Below are 26,464 nucleotides of genomic sequence, written 5' to 3' on the forward strand. Positions count from 1 at the left end.
TCATACATTGAAAAAAAAGTTTTTAGTATTTTTAATCATAATTCCAATAGAATTAATATACAGTGTTATATTAATTTCAGGTGTACAATATAGTGACTGAACAATTCTCTACTCAGTGCTGATCATGCTAAGTGTACTCTTGTTTTTTCAATTTTGTTTTTTAAAATTTACATTCAAATTAGTTAGCATATAGTTCAAAAATGATTTCAGGAATAGATTCCTTAGTGCTCCTTACCCATTTAGCCCATCTCCCCTCCCACACCCCCTCCAGTAATCCTCTGTATGTTCTCCATATTAATGAGTCTCTTATGTTTTGTTCCCCTCTCTCTTTTTATTTTATTTTTGTTTCCCTTCCGTTATGTCCATCTGTTTTGTCTCTTAAAGTCCTCATGTGAGTGAAGTCATATGATATTTGTCTTTCTCTGACTAATTTCACTTAGCATAATGCCCTCCAGTTCCATCCACGTAGTTGCAAATGGCAAGATTTCATTCTTTTTGATTGCCAAATAATACTCCACTGCATATATATAACATATCTTCTTTATCCATTCATCCATCAATGGACATGTGGGCTCTTTCCATGCTGTGGCTATTGTTGATAGTGCTGCTATAAACATTGGGGTGCATGTGTCCCTTCAAAACAGTATACCTGTATCCCTTGGATAAATACCTAGTAGTGCAATTGCTGGGTTGTAGGGTACTTCTATTTTTAGCTTTTTGAGGAATCTTCATACTATTTTCCAGAGTGGCTGCACCAGCTTGCATTCCCACCAAGAGTGCAAATGAGATCTTCTTTCTCTGCATCCTCGCCAACGTCTGTTGTTGCTTGAGTTGTTAAAGGTAGCAATTCTGACAGGTATAAGGTGGTATCTCATGGTGATTTTGATTTGTATTTCCCTGATGATAAGTGATGTTGAGCATTTTTTCGTGTGTCAGTTGGCCATCTGCATGTTTTCTTTGGAGAAGTGTCTAGTCATGTCTTTTGCCCATTTCTTCACTGGATTATTTTTTCTGTGTGTGTTGAGTTGGGTAAGTTCTTTATAGATTTTGGATACTAACTCTTTATCTCATATGTCGTTTGCAAATACCTTCTCCCATTCTGTTGGTTGCCTTTTAGTTTTGCTGATTGTTTCCTTCATTGTGCGGAAAATTTATTTTGATGAAGTCCCAGTGGTTCATTTTTTCTTTTGTTTCCCTTGCCTCCAGAGACGTTTTGTATAAGAAGTTGCTGTAGGCAAGATCAAAGAGGTTTTTGCCTGATTTCTCCTCGAGGATTTTGATGGCTTCTTGTCTGACACTGAGGTTTTTCGTCCGTTTTGAGTTTATTTTTGTGTATGGTGTAAGAAAATGGTCCAGGTTCATTCTTCTGCATGTCGCTGTCCAGTTTTCCCAGCACCACTTGCTGAAGAGACTGTCTTTATTCCATTGGATATTCTTTCCAGCTTTGTCAAAGATTGGTTGGTCATACATTTGTGGTTCCATTTCTGGGTTCTCTATTCTATTCCATTGATCTGAGTGTCTGTTCTTGTGCCAGTACCATACTGTCTTGATGATTACAGCTTTGTAATACATTTTGAAGTCTGGGATTGTGATGCCTCCAGCCTTAGTTTTCTTTTTCAAGATTGCTTTGGCTATTTGGGGTCTTTTCTGGTTTCATACAAATTTTAGGATTGTTTGTTCTAGCTCTGTGAATAATGCTGGTGTTATTTTGATAGGGATAGCATTGAATATGTAGATTGCTTGGGGTAGTATAGACATTTTAACAATATTCTTTTAGTTCATGAACATGTAATGTCTTTCCATTTCTTTGTGTTGTCCTCAGTTTCTTTCATCAGTATTTTAGTTTTCAGAGTACAGGTCATTCACCTCTTTCGTTAGGTTTTTTCCTAGGTATCTTATGCTAGGTATTTTTGGTGAAATTATAATTAGGATTGTTTTCTTAATTTCTCTTTCTGCTCCTTCATTACTGGTGTATTAAAATACAATTGATTTTATACATTTTCCTGTATCCTGATTGCTTTGGGTAGTATCAACATTTTAACAAAATTTGCTCTTCATATCCAGGATCATGGAATCTTTTTCCATTTTTTTGTGTCTTCTTCAATTTCTTTCATAAGCTTTCTATATAGTTTTCAGTGTATAGATTTTTCACCTGTTTGGTTAGGTTTATTCCTAGGTATTTTATGTTTTTTGGTACAACTGTAAATGGGATTGATTCTTTGATTTCTCTTTCTGTCACTTCATTGTTGGTATATAGGAATGCAACCAATTTCTGTGCATTGATTTTATATCCTGAAACATTGCTGAATTCATGAATCAATTCTAGAAGTTTTTTGGTGGAATCTTTTTGGTTTTCCATATAGAGTATCATGTCATCTGTGATGTGTGAAAGTTTGACCTCCTCCTGGCCAATTTGGATGCCTTTTGTTTCTTTGTGTTGTCTGATTGCAGAGGCTAAAACTTCCAATACTATGTTGAATAACAGTGGTGAGAGTGGACATCCCTGTCTTGTTCCCGACCTTAGGGGGAAAGCTCTCAGTTTTTCTCCATTGAGGATGATATTAGCATTGGGTCGTTCATATATGGCTTTTATGATCTCGAGGTATGCTCCTTCTATCCTTACTTTCTTGAGGGTTTTTATCAAGAAAGGATGCTGTATTTTGTCAAATGCTTTCTCTGCATCTATTGAGAGGATCATATGGGTTTTGTGCTTTCTTTTATTGATGTGATGAATCACGTTAATTGTTTTGTGGATACTGAAACAGCCCTGCATCCCAGGTATAAATCCCACTTGGTTGTGGTGAATAATTTTTTTAATGTATTGTTGGATCCAGTTTGCTAATATCTTGTTGAGGATTTTTGCATCCATGTTCATCACGGAAATTAGTCTATAGTTCTCCTTTTTAGTGTGGTCTCTGTCTGGTTTTAGAATCAAGGTAATGCTGGCTTCATAGAAAGAGTTTGGAAGTTTTCCTTCCATTTCTATTTTTTGGAACAGTTTCAAGAGAATAGGTGTTAACTCTTGATTAAATGTTTGGTAGAATTCCCCTGGAGGGCCATCTGGCCCTGGACTCTTGCTTTTTGGCAGATTTTTGATTACTAATTCGATTTCCTTACTGGTTATGGGTGTGTTCAAATTTTCTATTTCTTCCTGTTTCAGTTTTGGTAGTGTATATGTTTCCAGGAATTTGTCCATTTCTTCCAGATTACCCATTTTATTGGCATATAATTGCTGATAATATTCTGTTGTTATAGTTTTTATTTCTGTTGTGCTCATAGTGATCACTTCCCTTCCATCCTTGATTTTATTTATTTGGGTCCTTTCCTTCTTCTCCTTGGTCAAACTGGCTAGTGGTTTTTCAATTTTGTCAATTGTTGCAAAGAAGCAGCTTCTGGTTTCATTGATCTGTTCTACTGTTTTTTTGGTTTCAATAGCATTATTTTCTGCTCTAATCTTTATTATTTCCTGTCTTCTGCTGGTTTTGGGCTTTATTTGCTGTTCTTTTTCCAGCTCCTTAAGGCATAAGGTTAGGTTGTGTATCTGAGATCTTTCTTCCTTCTTTAGGAAGGCCTGGATTGCTATATACTTTCCTCTTATGACCGCCTTTGCTGCGTCCCAGAGGTTTTGGGTTGTGTTTTTATCATTTCCATTGGCTTACATGAATTTTTAAATTTCCTCTTTAACTTCTTGGTTAGCCCATTCATTCTTTAGTAGGATTTTCTTCAGTCTCCAAGTATTCGTTACCTTTCCACACTTTTTCTTGTGGTTGATTTCGAGTTTCATAGTGTTGTGGTCTGAAAATATGCACGGTATGATCTCAATCTTTTTCAACTTATTTAAGGCTGATTTGTGTCCCAGTATATGGTCTATTCTGGAGAATGTTCCATGTGCACTGGAGAAGAATGTATATTCTGCTGCTTTAGGATGAAATGGTCTGAATATATCTGTTAAGTCCATCTGGTCCGGTGTGTCATTCAAAGCCATTGTTTCCTTGTTGATTTTTTGATTAGATGATCTGTCCATTGTTGTGAGTGGGGTGTTGAAGTCTCCTACTATTATGGTAATACTATCGATGAGTTTCTTTATGTTTGTGATTAATTGATTTATATATTTGGGTGCTTCCACATTTGGCGCATAAATGTTTACAATCGTTAGGTTTTCTTTGTCTATAGAACTCTTGATTATGATATAATGCCCTTCTGCATATCTTGACACAGTCTTTATTTTAAAGTCTAGATTGTCTGATATAAGTATGGCAACTCCGGCTTTCTTCTATTGACCATTAGCATGATAGATGGTTTTCTATCCTCCTTATTTTCAATCTGAAGGTGTCTTTAGGTCTAAAGTGGGTCTTTTGTACACAGCATATAGATGGATCTTGGTTTCTTATCCATTCTGTTACCCTATGTCTTTTGATTGGAGTATTGAGTCCATTGATGTTTACAGTGAATACTGAAAGATATGAATTTATTGCCTTTATGATGCCTCTAGAGTTGGAGTTTCTGGTGGTGTTCTCTGGTCCTTTCTAATCCTTTTTTGCTTTTGGTCTTTTTGTTTTTGGTTTTCATATTTTCACCCCTCAGAAAGTCCCCCTTAAAATTTCTTGCAGGGCTGGTTTAGTGGTTATAAACTCCATTAAGTTTTGTTTTTCTGGGAAACTTTTTATCTCTCCTTCCATTTTAATGACAGCCTTGCTGGATAAAGAATTATTGGCTGCATATTTTTCTGATTCAGCACATTGAATATATCCTGCCACTCCTTTATGGCCTGCCAAGTTTCTGTGCATGTTCTGCTGCAAACCTGCTGTGTCTTCCCTTGTAGGTTAAGGACCTTTTTTCCCTTGCTGCTTTCATGATTCTCTCCTTGCCTGAGTATACTGTGAATTTGACTATGAAATGCCTTGTTGATGCTTGTTTTTTGTTGACCCTAATGTGAGTCATCTGTGCTTTCTGGATTTTAATATATGTGGCTTTCCCCAGGTTAAGACAGTTTTTTGCTATGATTTCTTCACATAACCCTTCTACCCCTATTTCTCTCTTTTCCTCTTTTGGGACCCCTATGATTCTGATGTTGTTCCTTTTTAATAAGTCACTGATTTCTGTAATTCTTAAATCGTGCTCTTTTGCCTTACTCTCCCTCTTTTTTTTATGCTTCATTATTCTCTATAAGTTTGTCCTCTATATCGCTGATGCTCTGCTCTTCCTTCTCCATCCCTGCCACTATGGCATCCTTTTGAGATCACAGCTTAGTTATAGCATTATTTTTTTTTATCTTATCCTGACTAGTTTTTACTTCTTTTATCTCTGCAGAAAGGGATTCTAATCTATTTTCAACTCCAGCTAGTATTCTTATTATTGTGATTCTACATTCTGGTTCAGACATCTTGTTTGTATCTGTGTTGGTTAAATCCCTGGCTGTTGTTTTTTCCTGCTCTTTCTTTTGGGGTGAATTCTTTCATTTCGTCATTTTGAAGGGAGAAAAGGAATTAATGACGTAGAAAAAATTAAAATTAAAAATTAAAATTAAAAAATGTTAAAATTAAAAAATTAAACACACACATGCACACACACACACACACACACACAAAGTCGAATAAATGATGCTAGATCCTAGGTGTGTTTTGCTCTGGGTGTTGAAAGTGGCTTGATAGATTAGAGATAAAAGGGGGAAAAAAGAAAAAAAAGGAAATCGTTTGAAAATTTGAAAAAAATGAATACACTGAAGTAGACTAAAATGAAATGATGGAAGTAAAATAGAATTTGAAAAAAATTACAGAAAAGTAAATCATATAGTAGAAAAATATTAAATAAAAGTGATTTTAATAAAATTAAAAATAAAAATAAATTTTTTCTCTTTATGCTGAATTCTGTGCTTTAGGTTGTGTAGACTGTTGTGTTAAACCTCAGATCAGTTTTCTAGGTGTGCAGGATGATTTAGTGTTGTTCTGGCTGTATTTCATGGATGTGGGACAAAAAATTTCCACGCTATTCCACCATCTTGGCTCCCTCCCATGCTAAGTGTACTCTTAATCTCCATTACTTATTTCACCCATGTTCCCACCCACATCTCCTCTGGTAACCATCAGGTTGTTCTCTATATTTAAGAGTCTCTTTCTTGGTTTGCCTCTTTCTGTCTCTGTCTCTTTGTCTCTCTTTTTGTTTTGTTTCTTAATTATGTGAGCGAAATCATATGTTATTTGTCTTTCTCTGACCTATTTCACTTAGCATTATACTCTCTAGATCCATACATATTGTTGAAAATGGGAATATTTATTTCTATTTTTATGGCTGAATAATATTCCACTATATATATCCCGCTTCTCCTTTATCCATTCATTAATTGATGAACACTTGGGCTGCTTCCATAACTTGGCTATTGTATGTAAATAATGCTGCAGTAAACATAGAGTTGCATATTGCCTTTTGAATTGGTGTTTCTGTATTTGGGGGTAAATACCAAGGGATGTGATTACTGAAATTAATAGGGTAGTTCTATTTTTACTTTTTTGAGGAACCTCCATACTGTTTTCCACAGTGGCTGTACCAGTTTGCATTCCCACCAACAGTGCACGAGGATTGACTTTTCTCCACATCCTCACCAACACCTGTTGTTTCTTATGTTGCGGATTTTAGCCAAGAATACCTGACATTTTAAACTCACATTACCAGTCCTGTAGATCCTAGTATTCAATCCTTCACTGTATTATTATTCCTCTCACTTCTGCATAAAAAACAGAAGCTCTGAGATGGTTTGTAATATTCAGATGCATATAAAAAAGAATGATCCCACTTTAAAAAGGCAGATCCAAAACCAATTGGGAGAAGCTAAATAGATATCCCTGGCATCCAAATCACTGCAATTAAACATTATATTTATCTTGAAGCTTTTGAGAAGCCAAGGCAAAATTATAAGTACACCAGGGTATACAGTTCTCATTTTTCATTTAAGGAAGGACACACACTTGACAGGAGAATTTCTTTTCCTGTTCCTGAATTTTCAGAGAAATTAACATAGTTCAGGGTGTGATTGTAGTTTATAGAAGACATAGAAATATTATTTAAATATATATTTCCTTTATTTAAAATATGAAATTTATTGTCAAATTGGTTTCCATAAAACACCCACTGCTCATCCCAATAGGTGCCCTCCTCAATGCCCATCACCCACTATCCCCTCCCTCCCACCCCGATCAACCTTCAGTTTATTCTCAGGTTTTTTTAATATGAAATTTATTGTCAAACTGGTTTCCATACAACACACAGTGCTCATTGCAACAGGCGCCCACCTCAGTACCCATCACCCACCCTCCCCTACCGCCCACCCCCCATTAACCCTCAGTTTGGTATCAGTTTTTAAGAGTCTCTTATGCTTTGGCTCGCTCCCACTCTAACCTCTTTTTTTTGTCCCCTCCCCTATAGAATTCTGCTAAGTTTCTCAGGATCCATATGAGAGTGAAAACATATGGTATCTGTCTTTCTCTGTATGGCTTATTTCACTTAGCATAACACTCCAGTTCCGTCCACGTTGCCACAAAAGGCCATATTTCATTCTTTCTCATTGCCAAGTAGTATTCCATTGTGTATATACACCACAATTTATTTATCCATGCATCAGTTGATGGACATTTAGGCTCTTTCCATAATTTGGCTATTGTTGAGAGTGTTGCTATAAACATTGGGGTACAAGTGCCCCTATGCATCAGCACTCCTGTATCTCTTGGGTAAATTCCTAGCAGTGGTATTGCTGGGTCATAGGGTAGGTCTATTTTTAATTTTCTGAGGAACCACCACACTGTTTTCCAGAGTGGCTACACCAGTTTGCATTCCCATCAACAGTGCAAGAGGGTTCCCATTTCTTCACATTCTCTCCAGCATCTATAGTCTCCCGATTTGTTCATTTTAGCCACTCTGACTGGAGTGAGGTGGTGTCTCAGTGTGGTTTTGATTTGTATTTCCCTGATGACGAGCGACGTTGAGAATCTTTTCATGTGTCTGTTGGCCATCTGGATGTCTTCTTTAGAGAAGTGTCTATTCATGTTTTCTGTCCTTTTCTTCACTGGATTATTTGTTTTTCGGGTGTGGAGTTTGGTGAGCTCTTTATAGATTATGGATACTAGACCTTTGTCTGATATGTCATTTGCAAATATCTTTTCCCATTCCGTTGGTTGCCTTTTAGTTTTGTTGATTGTTTCCTTTGCTGTGCAGAAGCTTTTTATCTTCATGAGGTCCCAATAGTTCATTTTTGCTTTTAATTCCCTTGCCTTTGGGGATGTGTCAAGTAAGAAATTGCTGCGGCTGAGGTCAGAGAGGTCTTTTCCTGCTTTCTCCACTAGGGTTTTGATGGTTTCCTGTCTCACATTCAGGTCCTTTATCCATTTTGAGTTCGTTTTTGTGAATGGTGTGAGAAAGTGGTCTAGTTTCAACCTTCTGCATGATGCTGTCCAGTTCTCCCAGCACCATTTGTTAAAGAGACTGTCTTTTTTCCATTGGATGTTCTTTCCTGTTTTGTCAAAGATTAGTTGGCCATATGTTTGTGGGTCTAGTTCTGGGGTTTCTATTCTATTCCATTGGTCGATGTGTCTGTTTTGTGCCAATACCATGCTGTCTTGTTGACTACAGCTTTGTAGTAGAGGCTAAAGTCTGGGATTGTGATGCCTCCTGCACTGGTCTTCTTCTTCAAAATTACCTTGGCTATTTGGGGTCTTTTGTGGTTCCATACAAATTTTAGGATTACTTGTTCTAGCTTTGAGAAGAATGCTGGTACAATTTTGATTGAGATTGCATTGAATGTGTAGATAGCTTTGGGTAGTATTGACATTTTGACAATATTTATTCTTCCAATCCATGAGCACGGAATGTTTTTCCATTTCTTTATATCTTCAATTTCCTTCATAAGCTTTCTATAGTTTTCAGCATACAGATCTTTTACATCTTTGGTTAGGTTTATTCCTAGGTATTTTATGCTTGTTGGTGCAATTGTGAATGGGATCAGTTTCTTTATTTATCTTTCTGTTGCTTCATTATTAGTGTATAAGAATGCAACTGATTTCTGTACATTGATTCTGTATCCTGCAACTTTGCTGAATTCATGTATCAGTTCTAGCAGACTTTTGGTGGAGTCTATCGGATTTTCCATGTATAATATCATGTCATCTGCAAAAAGCGAAAGCTTGACTTCATCTATGCCAATTTGGATGCCTTTGATTTCCTTTTGTTGTCTGATTGCTGATGCTAGCACTTCCAGCACTATGTTAAACAACAGCGGTGAGAGTGGGCATCCTTGACGTGTTCCTGATCTCAGGGAGAAAGCTCTGTTTTTCCCCATTGAGGATGATATTAGCTGTGGGCTTTTCATAAATGGCTTTTATGATATTTAAGTATGTTCCATCTATCCCTACTTCTCGAGGGTTTTTATTAAGAAATGATGCTGAATTTTGTCAAATGCTTTTTCTGCATCAATTGACAGGATCATATGGTTGTTATCTTTTCTGTTATTAATGTGATGTATCAGGTTCGTTGATTTGTGAATGTTGAACCAGCCCTGCATCCCAGGAATGAATCCCACTTGATCATGGTGAATAATTCTTTTTATATGCTGTTGAATTTGATTTGCTAGTATCTTATTGAGAATTTTTGCATCCATATTCATCAGGGATATTGGCCTGTAGTTCTCTTTTATACTAGGTCTCTGTCTGGTTTAAGAATCAAAGTAATACTGGCTTCATAGAATGAGTCTGGAAGTTTTCCTTCTCTTTCTATCTGTTGGAACATTTTGAGAAGGATAGGTATTATTTCTTCTTTAAATGTCTGGTGGAATTCCCCTGGGAAGCCATCTGGTCCTGGACTCTTATTTGTTGGGAGATTTTTGATGACTGATTCAGTTTCTTCGCTGGTTATGGGTCTGTTCAAGCTTTCTATTTCCTCCTGTTTGAGTTTTGGAAGAGTGTGGGTGTTCAGGAATTTGTCCATTTCTTCCAGGTTGTCCAATTTGTTGCCATATAATTTTTCATAGTATTCCCTGATAATTGTTTGTATCTCTGAGGGATTGGTTATCATAATTCCATTTTCATTCATGATTTTATCTATTTGGGTCCTCTCCCTTTTCTTTTTGAGAAGCCTGGATAGAGGTTTATCAATTTTGTTTATTTTTTCAAAAAACCATCTCTTGGCTTCATTGATCTGCTCTATAATTTTTTTAGATTCTATATTGTTTATTTCTGCTATGATCTATATTATTTCTCTTCTTCTGCTGGGTTTGGGGTGTCTTTTCTCTTCTGCTTCTCTTTCCTTTAGGTGTGCTGTTAGATTTTGTATTTGGGATTTTTCTTGTTTCTTGAGATAGGCCTGGATTGCCATGTATTTTCCTCTCAGGACTGCCTTCGCTGTATCCCAAAGCATTTGGATTGTCGTCTTTCCATTTTCATTTGTTTCCATATATTTCTCAATTTCTCCTCTATTTGCCTGGTTGACCCACTCATTCGTTAGTAGGGTGTTCTTTAACCTCCATGCTTTGGGAGGTTTTCCAGACTTTTTTTCCTGTGGTTGATTTCAAGCTTCATAGCATTGTGGTCTGAAAGTATGCATGGTAGGATCTCAATTCTTGTAAACTTATGAAGGGCTGTTTTGTGACCCAGTATGTGATCTATCTTGGAGAATGTTCCTTGTGCACTCGAGAAGAAAGTATATTCTGTTGCTTTGGGATGCAGAGTTCTAAATATATGTGTCAAGTCCATCTGATCCAATGTATCATTCAGGGCCCCTGTTTCTTTTTTGATCCTCTGTCTACATGATCTATTCATTTCTGTAAAACGAGTATTAAAATCCCCTGCAATTACCACATTCTTATCAATAAGTGTGCTTATGTTTGTAATTGTGTTATATATTTGGGGTTCCCATATTCGGCGCATTGACATTTATAATTTTTAGCTTTTCTTGATGGATAGACCCTGTAATTATTATTTAATGCCCTTCTTCATCTCTTGTTACAGCCTTTAATTTACAGTCTAGTTTGTCTGCTATAAGTATGGCTATTCCAGCTTTCTTTTGATTTCTAGTAGCATGATAGATAGTTCTCCATACCCTCATTTCAATCTGAAGGTGTCCTCAGGTCTAAAATGTGTCTCTTGTAGACAGCAAATAGATGGGTCTTTTTTTTTTTTAACCATTCTGATACCCTATGTCTTTTGGTTGGCACATTTAGTCCATTTACATTCAGTGTTATTATAGAAAGATATGGGTTTAGAGTCATTGTGATGTCTGTAGGTTTCATGCTTGTAGTGATGTCTCTGGTACCTTGTCTCACAGGATCCCCCTTAGGATCGCTTGTAGGGCTGGTTTAGTAGTGATGAATTCCTTCAGTTTTTGTTCGTTTGGGAAGAACTTTATCTCTCCTTTTATTCTCAATGACAGACTTGCTGGATAAAGGATTCTCAGCTGCATTTTTTTCTGTTCATCACATTGAAGATACCCTGTCATTCCTTTCTTGCCTGCCAAGTTTCAGTAGATAAATCCATCACTAGTCTTATCGATCTCCCTTTATATGTTAGAGCATGTTTATCCCTAGCTGCTTTCAGAATTTTCTGTTTATCCTTGTATTTTGCCAGTTCGACTATGATATGTCATGGAGAAGATCGATTCAAGTTACATCTAAAGGGAGTTCTCTGTGCCTCTTGATCGCATCACTTAATTCTCTAATTCTCCCCTCATACTGCTGGATATTTTTTATCTCTCTTTTTCTCAGCTTCCTCTCTTTCCATGATCTTACCTTCTAATGCACCTATTCTCTCCTCTGCCTCTTCAATCTCTGCTGTAGTCGACTCCATTTTATTTTGCACCTCATTTATAGCATTTTTTAGCTTCTCATGACTATTTTTAATCCTTTGATCTCTGTAGCATAGATTCTCTGCTGTCCTCTATGCTTTTATCAATCCCAGCAATTAATTTGATGACTATTATTCTAAATTCCTGCTCCATTATATTGCTTATATCGTTTTTGATCAATTTGTTAGCTGTTGCTATTTCCTGGATTTTCTTTTGAGGAGAATTCTTCCATTTAATTATTTTGGGTATTCCCTGGGGTGGCTCCAAACTGCAAGACATTTCTCCTGTGCTTTCCAGAGAAACTTGTGTTGGTGTGCAGGGCCGAAGTCAGACCAGATGTCTGTTCCCACCCCATTGCTGGGGCCACAGTCAGACTGGTGTGTACCTTACCTTCCCCTCTGTCATGGGCAGGACTCATTGTGGAGTGGTGTGTCCCCTGTCTGGGCTACTTGCACACTGCCAGGCTTGTGCTGCTTGTTCATTTTGATCTAAGGGCGTATTAACCGGGGTGGATCCGCAAGGTGCACAGGGGCAGGTGGGGCAGGCTTAGCTCGCATTGCCGTGGTGGTCCTCTGCAGGATGGGCCCTGTAGCACTGGGAGGGAGGCATGCCCATTGGAGGGATGGATCCACAGAAGCACAGCTTGGGAGTTTGCATGGTGCAAGCAAGTTAGGTGACAGGAACTGTTTCCCTTTGGAAATTGGGCTGGGGGATGGGAGAGGGAAATGGCGCATGCCAGTGCCTTTGTTCCCCTGCTGTGCTGATCTCTGTCTTCCAGGGCTCAACAACTCTCCCTTCAGGCATCCTCTCATCCTCCCTGCTCTCTGAGAGCAGAACTATTGACTCTTAACATTCCCCTCCACTGCCCTAGCTCCCTCCGGCCAGTTCATGTAGCACACACCACCTGTCTGCCCTTCCTACCCTCTTCTGTGGGCTTCTTTTCTACGCTTGGCTCTGGAGATTCCATTGTGTTAGTCTTCTGGTGGTTTTCTGGGTTATTTAGGCAGATGTGGGTGGAATCTAGGTGATCAGCAGGATGAGGTAAGCCAGCAGGATGAGCCAGCAGGACGAGCATCCTCCTACTCTGCCATCTTCCCCAAGCTTTCTCCTAAATATATATTTCCTGTATCACTCCTATAAAAAGACCACAGACATAATATTTAATTATAACTCAATGAAGACATCATATGTAGTAATGATCATATAAACATTAACCATTTATTGAGAATTTGTGTGTACCTGGTATTTCATGTACAATATCTCATTGAGTCTTGAAAATGGCCTTGTGATGAAGCTTTTAGCAAATGCCTTTTGCAGACAAAGAAATTGAGGCTCAAAGACATTAGATATCAGGCCCAGGGTCCCATAGATAAAGTGACAGAGTACAGATTGTTCTAATGACAGTGCTCTTTCCTCTACAGTCTGGCAATCTAACATGCCACAGGAATAGCGTTTTAAAGAGTATAAACAGTGTTTGTCAACTGAGGGTGATTTAGCAATGTATGGAGACCATTTTGGTTGTAAATTTTGGGAGAGGCACTACTAGCATCTAATGGGTAGAAGACAGGGATGCTGCTAAACATCCTACAATGCACTGGACAGCCATAGACAACAAAATATCAATAGTACCAAGGTTGAAAAACCTTGGTCTAAGGGGTGGTTAATTGCATTGTCCTTATATTCCTCTTCAACGTATGTCCTAAGCATGTTTTGGCAACTGCTTAAATGCACTCAATTCAGGATTGAAGTTTCTGGCTTAAAGTAGCAATTTTTTGTTGTGAATTAAGCAAATTTTCCTGTGTTCCAGATACCAGAGATGCAGGTCAAAAAATTAATATTTGTTATAAGAACATATGATTCAGACAGGTCATTTCCTTTCTTCTGAGATGCAGGAGTCCATGTGGGCAGGACCAATTTTTTTTTTTTATAGAAGATAAAGTTTGCATCTGTTTTGGCTGTGGGATTAGTATTTACAGGAAGCCCCAACATCTGTGCCATAAAGCTAGAAATGGCTACACATTGTAAAGCCTGTGTTTCCAGTTGGTCTTCTTGACCATAAAGGAAATAGAAGATGATTGGTTTTTTAATAGAACTACATGCTGGTAGGTCCACAGGGCTGCATAGCTGCATGACATAATTTGGAGGAGCTAAGTGAGTTGGCCTATTTAATGATTTTAGTTTTAATACAGGTGATGCTCAGTGATCCTTTCTGAAAATAATTAGCAAAGAGGTCAATGCTTTACTCTCTCCTGCTCTTCATTTTCTTATAATTATGGCTTTCTAGTTATTGGCCTTTTGATCTTTACCCTTTCATATTCAGGGCAGCAAGCATTCTATATCTAGGTTGGTCATATGTTAAAAATCTGCTGTGATTCCTTTTGACCAATGTAGAGAATGACAATGTATCTATTGTGTCCATTGGATAGCTCTTCATAATATGTACTGAATGTTCTTATCAAAGCCTCAGAGAGTCAGGCTGGTGGATGTTCAAGGTTGAGCACAGCAAACAAGTTTGCACTATCACCTCCACAGAGATGGTACACCACCTCCCTTTTCATAGGTACAATAGGTCTGTTGGGACTTGTCCTAATTCAAAAGCATGACACTCTCCTTTGTCGAGACAACAACACATTTCCTTGAGTATGCCTTTGCTACTTCCTCATTGACTGGGGAATGGATTCACCATTTACTAGGTATTTCAGATGCATAATTTATGGAGCATGGTGTTGCACATCTTCAGATTCTGTCAGAACTTACAAAATATTAGAAATTGCAGGTGGAGGCCTCTATGGATATACATTATGTATTATTCTCTATGTTGGATAGTATGGATAGTATGTTTAGTGCATTGTATGGTGGATTGATTTAACAAATACAAGAAAAATTGGCCCATAAACTCTTCAGCTGAAAGTTTTCATATTCTTACCATAACTACACCCACAATATTATTAGAGCTCACTCTCTGGTTCTCTTTCCTCTTACTGTGCATGCACCAAGGCTCTTCTCTTCTCAGCCCCTGCTTCTCCTCTTTGTGTTTGAATTTGTCTCTCTGACTTTCTCTGTTAAAACTCACCTGAGTTCTCTGATCCTGATTTCTATTTTAATTGCACTAACTCAATTTCTGCCACTTTCATTTTACAGTTGATTAGTAGACATCTTTGGAGAAGCAGCATACAAAGTGGTTAAGGGTCCAGGCTCTGGAGCTAGACTGCCTGTCCTGGGTTTGGTCTTACTAAATTTTCATCAGTTGTATGCAAGTTACTTAACTTCCACGTGCTTCTGATCTTTAATCTGTAAATGGGAGTATTAATGGTACCTTTCTCTCATATAGTTGTAATGATTAAAAAAGTTAATTCACGTCAAGCATTTAGAATAGTGCCTTATGTATAGTAATCGTTCAGTAAACATTAGTTATTATTTTACTTTGATTCTATAAGAAGAGAGAAAATCTTTTGAAATGGTGATATTCTTTGCAAGTGGTGGTTTCAGATTTGTACCTTCTTCCACCTTGCCTGTGGTAGTAATACATTGAAGATAAGTGAATGAAAGTATTAGCTGCATCAGCCTCCAATAGTGGGAACCTCTCTGCAGTGTTAAACAGAAATTATCTTTAAACAGAAAATTCCTCTTTCTACTCTTTTGAACAATCCAGTCACTGTTGGCCTCACCACAGAGCTGATATCATCTTGCCTCTGAAAGATTTTACAAAACAGATTTATCACAGTTGTAAATTATCATTCTTTCTTCAACCCAGCAGCTCCACCTTCAAGGACTTAGAGGGCAACAGTCTGAAGGATAGTGGTCATGAAGAGAGCGACCAGACTGACAGTGAACATGATGTCCAGCGGAGCCTATACTGTGATACTGCTGTCAATGATGTGCTGAACACCAGTGTGACGTCCATGGGATCTCAGATGCTTGACCATGGTAAGGGTTGGTTGGATGTAATTTGCAGCCACAGATCCCAAAGAACCCAGCATGTTTGTAGGTACATTGTTCTACTTTACTGTAATGAGTGTGTTGTCAAGGTGTACACTGTGCTCATGCCTGAGTATCATCTATATAGTTTTGAGGTGTCCTAACACCTAACCAGTCTACTTCACCCTCATAGCTGACTACATGTACATATTGTATACATTCTCTTCAATAATAAATGCACTGAGCACATAGAAAGTGAGCAGATGCCTTCTCACCGGGAAAAATGCCTCTTTTTGCTTTAGTACATGAACTTTAATTGATCAGTTGAGTCTCACAGAACATAGCACTAATGAGACCAAAGTGGTGGGTTTTATTTCCATATCAGGCTGGTTAAATTTACCCAGAGAGAGACTCTGTTCTCTGACTACAGATTGCATACCCTTTACCGAGGATAGAAAGTACCAAACTTCCCATTTTGCCTGTGGGGCTGCAATGCCAAATCCCTCTAGCTACCACACAAATATATGTCATTGATCATAGGACAGACCAGGGTAAGAAAGTATGGCTGACTCAAAGTAGCATTCTGTGCATATGAGAAACACCTCAAAGCAAATGTCAGGAATGGTATTCTCATGTATGAAGAAGAGTCTATTTTCGTGAATTCAGGCACACATGGTTTAGCAAGAGGAGCTATTTAAAACTGTACTAGGCAGAAACCGGGGTATAAAAACATTAGCAGAGTTCAGCTAAGGCAGAATGTTCAGATGGGCTTGGGCACAAATGTCATTTTAAATGTTATACTGATGCAAACATGCTAGGCAAACAGCCTGTCTTTTTCAATTAAGAACTATGAATTCATCTTGGTGTTGAGGATCAGTGAAGCTTCAGAATGCTTGGCTGTGTCTTGGGAAAAGCTAGACACAAGCTCAGCTGGAAGCCCCACTGCTAAAAACTTAAAGATGAGGAAACAAAATATGGTGATTATGTGCTGGTCTTCAGCTATTTCATTTCACTGTAAACATCATTAAATGCTTTTGTTTTGGTCTTATAAATGAATCCAAAGGAAAAAAAATTGCACAATTCACAAAATAAAATGTTTTTCATAGAAAAAAAAGTTAGTCACTGTAGAGTCTATTAAATTGTCTAATTCATCCCCTCCCCAGCAGACTCAAGTGTCAAAGTCTATAATATATAGAGCTCACTACTGATTGTGCATTGGTGTCTTCCCTAATTGGTGAGTGGTGACATCCACAGAAATAATATAGTTTCTGGGCAACCTTACTAAGATTAAAGATGAAAAAATTAAACATTTATATAACTGAAACAGAGACTGTTTAAATCTCAGAGGATTAGTAGTGTGTTACAGCATACAGACTGGTATGTATCAGTTACTAGTCTTGTGCCTCAAAAAAGTGCTTTTTCATTTATGTCACAAAGGCTTTTAGTTGGATGCTTTTTAAAGATGAAGTGAGTGCAGAACAGGAAATAGCCATAATTAATTTTCAGTTTATCCCTGGCCAGAACAACATCTGTTTTAATTTTTTTGTCGCATTTTTCTAGAAAAGCAGTATCAGTGGACTATTTTAGTTTTTCTGAGGGAGTGTTTCTTACAAATGGGATGTATTGTATATATATGGTGTGCAAATTGTATAATAATGAGAGTATTCTAAAGCAAATGTGTGACATTATTCCAAGACTCTTCTACATATAAGATGATTACACACTCATGCGTGTAAACACAGACACTTTCTGCTATTCCATTTTGGCAATACCTTCAGGCATTTTTTTCCCTCAATATTCAATTTGCATGTATATATCTTAATTTTTTTCCATCATTCCAGCAGTGGCTAGAGTTTGTTTTTTTCAATTTGGTTGAGTCATTACACTTTAGGTACAGAGGGAATTCCAGTCTTGCTTACATCTCAGGTTCTAACTTGTGATATCCCAGTACTTCTGAGCTTTCCATAATAATACTTAATTGTTATATCTAAAATCAATTCTAGGCTAGCCACATAAATTGTGTCACCTCAGTTATTGCTACCTCAAGCAACAGCAACAATTTCAACAATTAACATTTTATAGCATTTTATTATCTCAATCCTGGATTCACATGTTTCTCATTTTATCCTGAGGCACAGTAGTTGAAAGATAATCACTGGGGCGCCTGTGTGGCTCAGTCGGTTAAGCGTCCGACTTCGGCTCAGGTCGTGATCGCGCAGTCAGTGAGTTCGAGCTATGCGTCAGGCTCTGTGCTGACAGGTCAGAGCCTGGGGCCTCTTTCAGATTCTGTGTCTCCCTCTCTCTGACCCTCCCCGTTCATGCTCTGTCTCTCTCTGTCTCAAAAATAAAGGTTAAAAAAATTAAAAAAAAAAAAGAAAGACAATCACTGAGCAAATTTACCATGTATGCCTGATCTTGTGACTATTCTAACTAGAATAGTTTTAGGTATATTAATTCCAGGGCAATATGTTATTGTCACTTCTGAGGACTACTGATTTAGAAAGGTCATGAGGGAAAATGAAATTTTCTCTAAACTCTGACCTATACTGAAAGTCTCAAAGATTCCTTGAGGGAAAAAAAAAATATTCCCAGATCTCTTTGGTTCATACTGTGATAAGCATCTCAAACCCATGTGCCCTGAAATCCAAAGCTGAAATATTCTTAAGGTATGAGTAGATGTCTCTGGAGAATAAGGGTTATAATAACCTTGTCCAACTAACTCTAATCCTAATAATATTTCTTCTGGTCCTGTTAGAACCACTCAAAAGTTGGGCCAAATATACCCAATAGAGTGTACCTTATACCTTTGTTTTGGCTTACCTTGGATTTCATGATTGTAGTTTTCTGTGCTTTCTAATTTTTATATTAGTACAGCATCTTTCTTTAATTTTTTTATTATTTAAAATTAGTTAAGATACAATGCAATATTGGTTTCAGGAGTAGAATTTAGTGAGCATCTTTCTTTGCATATATATGGACACATGATTTATGGAAACTTTCAGGATTTTTAAAATAAAGATAAATTTTTAAGTTTATTTATTTATTTTGAGAGAGAGAGGCAGCATGAGTGGGGAAGAATCCCAGAGAGAGGCAGAGAATCCCAAGCAATTCAAGAGAGCCCCAAGCGGGGCTTGAACCCACAAACTGTGAGATCATGACCTGAGCTGAAATCAAGACTCGAATGCTTAACCTACTGAGCCACCCAGGTGCCCCTAAAATAAAGATAATTTTATGCATCTGTTAACTTTTTCCTTGAGAAGGAATGGGTTGTTCAGTGAGCTATTGTCTTGCCAGAATTTGAGGAAAAGGTAAAAATTGTATTTGTTCCCCATATTTCCAGACATCTGGGCCATGTGCTTCTTCACACTGCCAAAAGCCTCTTTGGGTTTTGTTCTTTTAACTGCTATAGCAAAAGAATGCTCAGTGTGAATGTCAAAGGTGCTTCATGATTTTAAGAAGAAAGGCCCAAATCCCTTAATTTTCAGCAACCCATCTTTGAGGCCATTCCTAGGGATGGGAACCCAGAATCACTATATTCAACCAAGGAAAGAATTTATGGAAGACTTTTGCACCCAAAGGGCAAAGCCCAGAGTTTAGCCACTTGCGTTTGGATTATATTTTGATTGCCCCAACTTGATACATCCATGAGCTGGGTCAGGGTGGGGATAAGAAGAAATGATAGGAATTACTACTTTCTGGATTATTATCAAGCCTGGTAGCACTCTCAACATGCCTAAGACCAGGTCAGTTTGTTGATGAACTGGCTGAGCTGAATTTCCTTGTTGCCAGGTGACTGAATTACGAATTCATTTATCATCTGAGTGCCCTTGAATTAATATGTCTCAGCTTGTCCCCAGTAATGCAGCTCTCAGTGTCATGGATTACCAGAAAAGAAGGTGATGGAGACTTCTTTATCCTGTACTTTCTACTCACATATAGCACTTTTTGGAATGCTATCTCTCTATAGCTCTCTAAGTGCCTTGAGAACAATTAAGTGTTGTCACTCAGAGATTTTACTACCTGATTTAGTTCTTGAGGTGATTTGGTGCTGAGATTGGGGGTCACACTCAAATATTTTAACCAATGCCTTTTCTTTCTGAATTTGAGTTATTTGGTAAAATTAACTTCTGGCAGGGCCAAGAATTTTGCCTTATGGAAAATTGCTGCAGAGAGTCTCTAAGAAGAGTAATTGACCAGAAGAGAGGTCAGAGGTGCTAAAGGTTCATGGGTTTGTTGCACAATTAGGGCTATCACTGGGTTTGAATCTCTTCCTCAAAAAGTTATTTCTGGATTGAGTAGTGCTGGGGTTACTAGGATTCTGTCTCTTCCATGCTTCTTTGCATGGCTGTTTGTGATGACTTGGATATACCATTATGCTTACTTAAATATGTAGTCCTGATATGAAATTGAGGTTTATGGGAATCATGTCCTAGAAGTATACATACTAGTCCCAAGCTCAACTAATTTGTTTCAAATCATACTCAATCTCTCTTACTTTATGATTTTAATTACTGATTATAAATTCACCAACTGAAAGGATGACTCTAATTGCTCTAATGTGCACTTAACTTAGAGTTCACTACAACACTGAATTTCTCTCCCCTGCTAATTGATACCGAATGGAAGCAATGTACAGCAACTCGCAATAACATCTATCTGCTTTTATATCCAAATGCATCCAAATGCAATATAATGATTGCTTTATTTCTGAAAGTGTAAATCCTTCTGAATTTTACTAAACTTGTTTATTTGGTAGCTCATCACCTGAGTATCATTTAATATATTTGTTGTGTAAAACATGGATTTGAAGAACTTAATCTGTGCCCAATGCAACTGCTATTATAAATTAGCCATGAAAATATTCTGTAGGCTTCATACTATGCATATTCTAGTTTCAATCACCGGTGTATTAAGATGTTTATACTTCCAACACTCTACCAGCAATTTGTAATTTTATTTCCTTTAGTTCTTCTAATGAAATTATGATTTAGTGAGTGAATATCCCTTCCTTATCCTCTTACCTATCCCCCTGACTCATCTCTCACCTCACTAGATTTCCAAACACTCATTTCAATTAATCTCTTGGTAAAATAAGGAGTTATCAATGGAGAATATTTTGTGACATTGCAAAGTAGTGTGCTTCTGGGCTCCAGAAATGTTAGCATGGACCAGATGTTCATAGAGTAATTGAAAATTACATTTTATCAGAATAGCATTTACTGTTAGAAAGTTTTATATTTACTTCAACAAAGAGGTTGAATAGATCCCCCTGGACCTGAATTAGTATCTTTGAGGCTAGATATACTGTTTTGCAATTCATGTGATTATTTCTCTCCCAGTTTTCCTCATATAGAATCTTTTAAAAATGTCTTCAGCCTCATGCATATATATACCAGGTGAAATGTTTAATAACTTGAAAAATGGAATGTATATACATACATATATAGTGAATGTATATATACATACATATATACATATATACATATATAGTGAATGTATACACACACACACACACACACACACACATATATAGTGAATCTGTATATGTGACTTTCAGCTGTTTTCATCTTGTCCCAGGTATACAGTAGTCTAATTCCAGGTAGGAACAATGCATGCATAGCTATTTATCATTTATCCATGCATTCAACAGTATTTTTCAGTGCCCACTGTGTGCCTGGCTCTGGGAATCGAATGTGTCAATTACTGCTGTTATTAACTGTGAAAGTTCTCATCTTTTTAGCTTTGCTGATCTGGGGTTTACTGAAGTGACCAATGTCAGCTCAATGATGAGTAACTTCCTGATTTTAGAAATCATCATATGAATAGAGCCAGGTACCATTAAAAACCTTATTACTATTGTGTCAACAAAGAAGAAGAACCAATAAAAGGAGATTATTGCAATCGAGGTCTTATTTTTAATAAGAATATCATGAAAGACTCTTATTTGGTGTCCTAACTTGCACAATGTCACAACGGTAAACATTTTCTTTTTAAATATATCTGCTCTGAGGCTGAACTTCTTGCTCACTTGTAGCTAATGTCATTATAAGATGGTAGGTCTAATGTCTGACATGCCCAGTTACCTGCTGGTTTAAATTTTATTTAATGTTTATTTATTTTTGAGAGACAGAGTGCTAGTGGGAGAGAGGCAGAGAGAGAGGGAGACACAGAATCAGAAGCAGGCTCCAGGCTCTGAACAGGCAGCACAGAGCCCAATGCAGGGCTCGAACTCACAAACTGTGAGATCATGACCTGAGCCCAAGTTGGATGCTCAACCGACTGAGCCACCCAGGCCCCCAACCTTGTTGGTTTAGAGGCACTCAGTGGTATTCAATGCTCAGTCTCCCTTTTTCTCTGATGTCCAGCAATTTTTATACATTTTCAGTCTCAGCACTGCCTGGGCAGGTGGGAATCGAAGGACAGGTGATTGCTTTTGTTATTTCAACTACATTGCTGCACCAGATAATTGGACTCCTTTCAAAGCATTATTTACATTTTATTGGCAAGACAGTCACTGGAATAAAAAGTTGTCCCTAACTAATGGAAACATTCATGCTGTTAGCCGTTGTTTGTTAGCATTATTTTGGCATGGGACTTTTGGTCAGAGATTTCTTTTAGGCCAGTTCTCTTCATCTGCTTTGAAATAGAAACACTATGCCCCCTCTTTTTCAATAATTTTTTTTTCCTGATCCTCTTGGAACTTTTAGTTGTCTCATATTCAATGTCTACTTTAAAATTTATTATTATTAATAATTACCTGTGGAGAGAGATTCATTATTCATCAAGAGAATAAATGCCAGGGGCTTTCTTGACTGGTTAACGCTAAGGATTTCTATATTTCTAAGCACTTGGAAAGCATTGAAGGATGGAAATTATATAAAGGAAGCATACTGAACAATTAAGAATTTCATTCTCTAGGAGTTCATGGCCCAAAAGCACAAATAGTCCAGTATGGAATAGACCAAGTAGGATCAGTGAATAAATTAAGAATACTTGAGCTACAAAGCAAAATACATTTCAAAGGACACTTTGGTGTAATGGGATCCCTTTGGAGGAATACTGGAAGCCAGGCCCTGGTATAGTATGCTAGATAAAAATATGCTCTATTTGGGTGACTTGCCAGGTGAATGTTTTCTAATTGCTTTGTTTTTTTTTTTTTCAAGTTTTTATTTAAATTCTAGCTAGTTAACGTATATGATAAAATTGGTTTCCGGTGTAGAATTTAGTGATTCATCACTTACATATAACACCCAGTGCTCATCACAATAAGTGCCCTCCTTAATACCCATCATCTATTTGGCCCACCTCCACCCACATTCCTCCATCAACCCTCAGTTTGTTCTCTATAGTTAAGAGTCTCTTATGGTTTGCTTCTCCCTCTCTCTCTTTTCTCCCTTCTCATACGTTCATCTGTTTTGTTTCTTAAATGCCACATATGAGTGAAATAATATGGTATTTGTCTTTCTTTCCCTGACTTATTTTGCTTAGCATAATACACTCTAGCTCCATCCACATCGTTGCAAATGGCACAATTTCATTCTTTTCGATGGCTGAATAATATTCCTCTGTGTGTGTGTGTGTGTGTGTGTGTGTGTGTATACAGCACATATTCTGTTTTTAAATGTTTCCTTATTTTTGAGAGAGGGGTTGAGAGAGAGAGAGAGAAAGAGATAGCAAGCAGGGAAGGGACAAAGAGGGAGGGAGACATAGGATCCGAAGCAGGCCCTGCACTGACAGCAGAGAGCCCTATGTGGGGCTGGAACTCACTAACTGTGAGACCATGACCTGAGCCAAAGTTGGACGCTTAACTGACTGAGCCACTCAGGTGTCCAAATACCATACATTCTTTATCTATTCATCGGTCGATGGACATTTGGGCTCTTTATATAGTTTGGCTATTGTTGATAATGCTGCTATAAACATTGGGTTGCATGTGCTCCTTCAAACCTGTATTTTTATATCCTTTGGGTAAATACCTAGTAGTGCAATTGCTGGGTCATAGGGTAGTTCTATTTTTAGCTTTTTGAGGAAACTCCATACTGTTTTCCAGAGTGGCTGCGCCAGTTTGCATTCCCACCAAGAGTGTAAGAGGGTTCCCCTTTCTCCATATCCTCAGGAACATCTGTTGTTTCCCGAGTTGTTAATTTTAGCCATTCTGACAGGTGTGAGGTGATGTCTCATTGCAGTTTTGATTTATATTTCCCTGATGATGAGTGATGTTGAGCATCTTTTCATGTGTCTGTTGGCCATCTGAATGTCTTCTTTGGGAAAATGTCTATTCATGTCTTCTACCCATTTCTTAACTGGGTTGTTTGTTTTTTGGGTGTTGATTTAATTAAGTTCTTTATGTAGTTTGGATACTAACCCTTAATCAGATATTTAATTTGCAAATATGTTCTCCAATTGTTTTATGATAAGACAATAGTTACATAGGCCATGATAGGTAGGCATACTGCTAATAGGGTAAGAGATGAGAAACAAATCAAGTTGTTTTATCAGACTAGATCATATGGGTTGCTTCCATACTCAAAAAAGTCCATTGAACTGTCAAAACCATTATTTTCTTTGGGTCTTCTTATCTATTTAACATCATTTCTGCCCTGTCATAAGATGGCTAAGAATCATAAACTCCATCAGGATGGGAAAACATAAATCTAAACTTGTCATTTAAATATTTATGAAGATTTTTTTCTGTTCATTTTTCCTTAACCCCTTTATTATGAAATAAATATTGAGAATAAAGTCAAGTCAAAATTTAAAAAGCAATTTCAAGAATACTAAAATCATGTGTTATTTCTTTACTTTTTGGGAAAAATACTTGTGAGATGCGTTTCCTCTCTTATCATAGATGCTTTTGATCATCCAGAGTTTTATGTCTTAGTCTCAGGTATTTTTGGTCTCAGTCTTTTTTTTTTTTTAATACATGAAATTTATTGTCAAATTGGTTTCCATACAACACCCAGTGCTCATCCCAAAAGGTGCCCTCCTCAATACCCATCGCCCACCCTCCCATCCCTCCCACCCCCATCAACCCTCAGTTTGTGATCAGTTTTTAACAGTCTCTTATGCTTTGGCTCTCTCCCACTATCACCTCTTTTTTTTTTTTCCTTCCCCTCCCCCATGGGTTTCTGTTAAGTTTCTCAGGATCCACATAAGAGTGAAACCATATGGTATCTGTCTTTCTCTGTATGGCTTATTTCACTTAGCATCACACTCTCCAGTTCCATCCACGTTGCTACAAAAGGCCATATTTCATTTTTTCTCATTGCCAGGTAGTATTCCATTGTGTATATAAACCACAATTTCTTTATCCATTCATCAGTTGATGGACATTTAGGCTCTTTCCATAATTTGGCTATTGTTGAGAGTGCTGCTATGAACATTGGGGTACAAGTGCCCCTATGCATCAGTACTCCTGTGTCCCTTGGATAAATTCCTAGCAGTGCTCTTGCTGGGTCATAGGGTAGGTCTATTTTTAATTTTCTGAGGAACCTCCACACTGCTTTCCAGAGCGGCTGCACCAATTTGCATTCCCACCAACAGTGCCAGAGGGTTCCCGTTTCTCCACATCCTCTCCAGCATCTATAGTCTCCTGATTTGTTCATGTTGGCCACTCTGACTGGCGTGAGGTGATACCTGAGTGTGGTTTTGACTTGTATTTCCCTGATAAGGAGCGACGCTGAACATCTTTTCATGTGCCTGTTGGCCATCCGGATGTCTTCTTTAGAGAAGTGTCTATTCATGTTTTCTGCCCATTTCTTCACTGGGTTATTTGCTTTTCGGGTGTGGAGTTTGGTGAGCTCTTTATAGATTTTGGATACTAGCCCTTTGTCCGATACGTCATTTGCAAATATCTTTTCCCATTCCGTTGGTTGCCTTTTAGTTTTGTTGGTGGTTTCCTTTGCTGTGCAGAAGCTTTTTATCTTCATAAGGTCCCAGTAATTCACTTTTGCTTTTAATTCCCTTGCCTTTGGGGATGTGTCGAGTAAGAGATTGCTATGGCTGAGGTCAGAGAGGTCTTTTCCTGCTTTCTCCTCTAAGGTTTTGATGGTTTCCTGTCTCACATTCAGGTCCTTTATCCATTTTGAGTTTATTTTTGTGAATGGTGTGAGAAAGTGGTCTAGTTTCAACCTTCTGCATGTTGCTGTCCAGTTCTCCCAGCACCATTTGTTAAAGAGACTCTTTTTTCCATTGGATGTTCTTTCCTGCTTTGTCAAAGATGAGTTGGCCATACGTTTGTGGGTCTACTTCTGGGGTTTCTATTCTATTCCATTGGTCTATGTGCCTGTTTTTGTGCCAATACCATGCTGTCTTGATGATGACAGCTTTGGAGTAGAGGCTAAAGTCTGGGATTGTGATGCCTCCTGCTTTGGTCTTCTTCTTCAAAATTACTTTGGCTATTCGGGGCCTTTTGTGGTTCCATATGAATTTTAGGATTGCTTGTTCTAGTTTCGAGAAGAATGCTGGTGCAATTTTGATTGGGATTGCATTGAATGTGTAGATAGCTTTGGGTAGTATTGACATTTTGACAATATTTATTCTTCCAATCCATGAGCAGGGAATGTCTTTCCATTTCTTTAAATCTTCTTCAATTACCTTCATAAGCTTTCTATAGTTTTCAGCATACAGATCCTTTACATCTTTGGTTAGATTTATTCCTAGGTATTTTATGCTTCTTGGTGCAATTGTGAATGGGATCAGTTTCCTTATTTGTCTTTCTGTTGCT

General features: G+C 37.7%; 1 protein-coding gene across 3 annotated transcripts in view; it reads left to right on the forward strand.

The window, feature by feature from the left end:
* The window catches only part of PCDH19 (protocadherin 19), a 172,993-nt gene that overhangs the window by 83,479 nt on the left and 63,050 nt on the right, over window positions 1-26,464 (forward strand). For 2 of the 3 annotated variants that reach the window (XM_040467222.1, XM_040467223.1), the window contains exon 4: window positions 15,575-15,747. In XM_040467222.1, coding sequence (XP_040323156.1) covers window positions 15,575-15,747 — 173 coding nt within the window. The remainder of the gene's footprint in view (window positions 1-15,574; window positions 15,748-26,464) is intronic. The other variant, XM_040467221.1, reaches the window with a different exon arrangement.

The sequence above is a fragment of the Herpailurus yagouaroundi genome, unplaced genomic scaffold (genome assembly GCF_014898765.1).
Source record: "Herpailurus yagouaroundi ecotype Mexico unplaced genomic scaffold, PumYag 67383, whole genome shotgun sequence".
Lineage (NCBI taxonomy): Eukaryota > Metazoa > Chordata > Mammalia > Carnivora > Felidae > Herpailurus > Herpailurus yagouaroundi.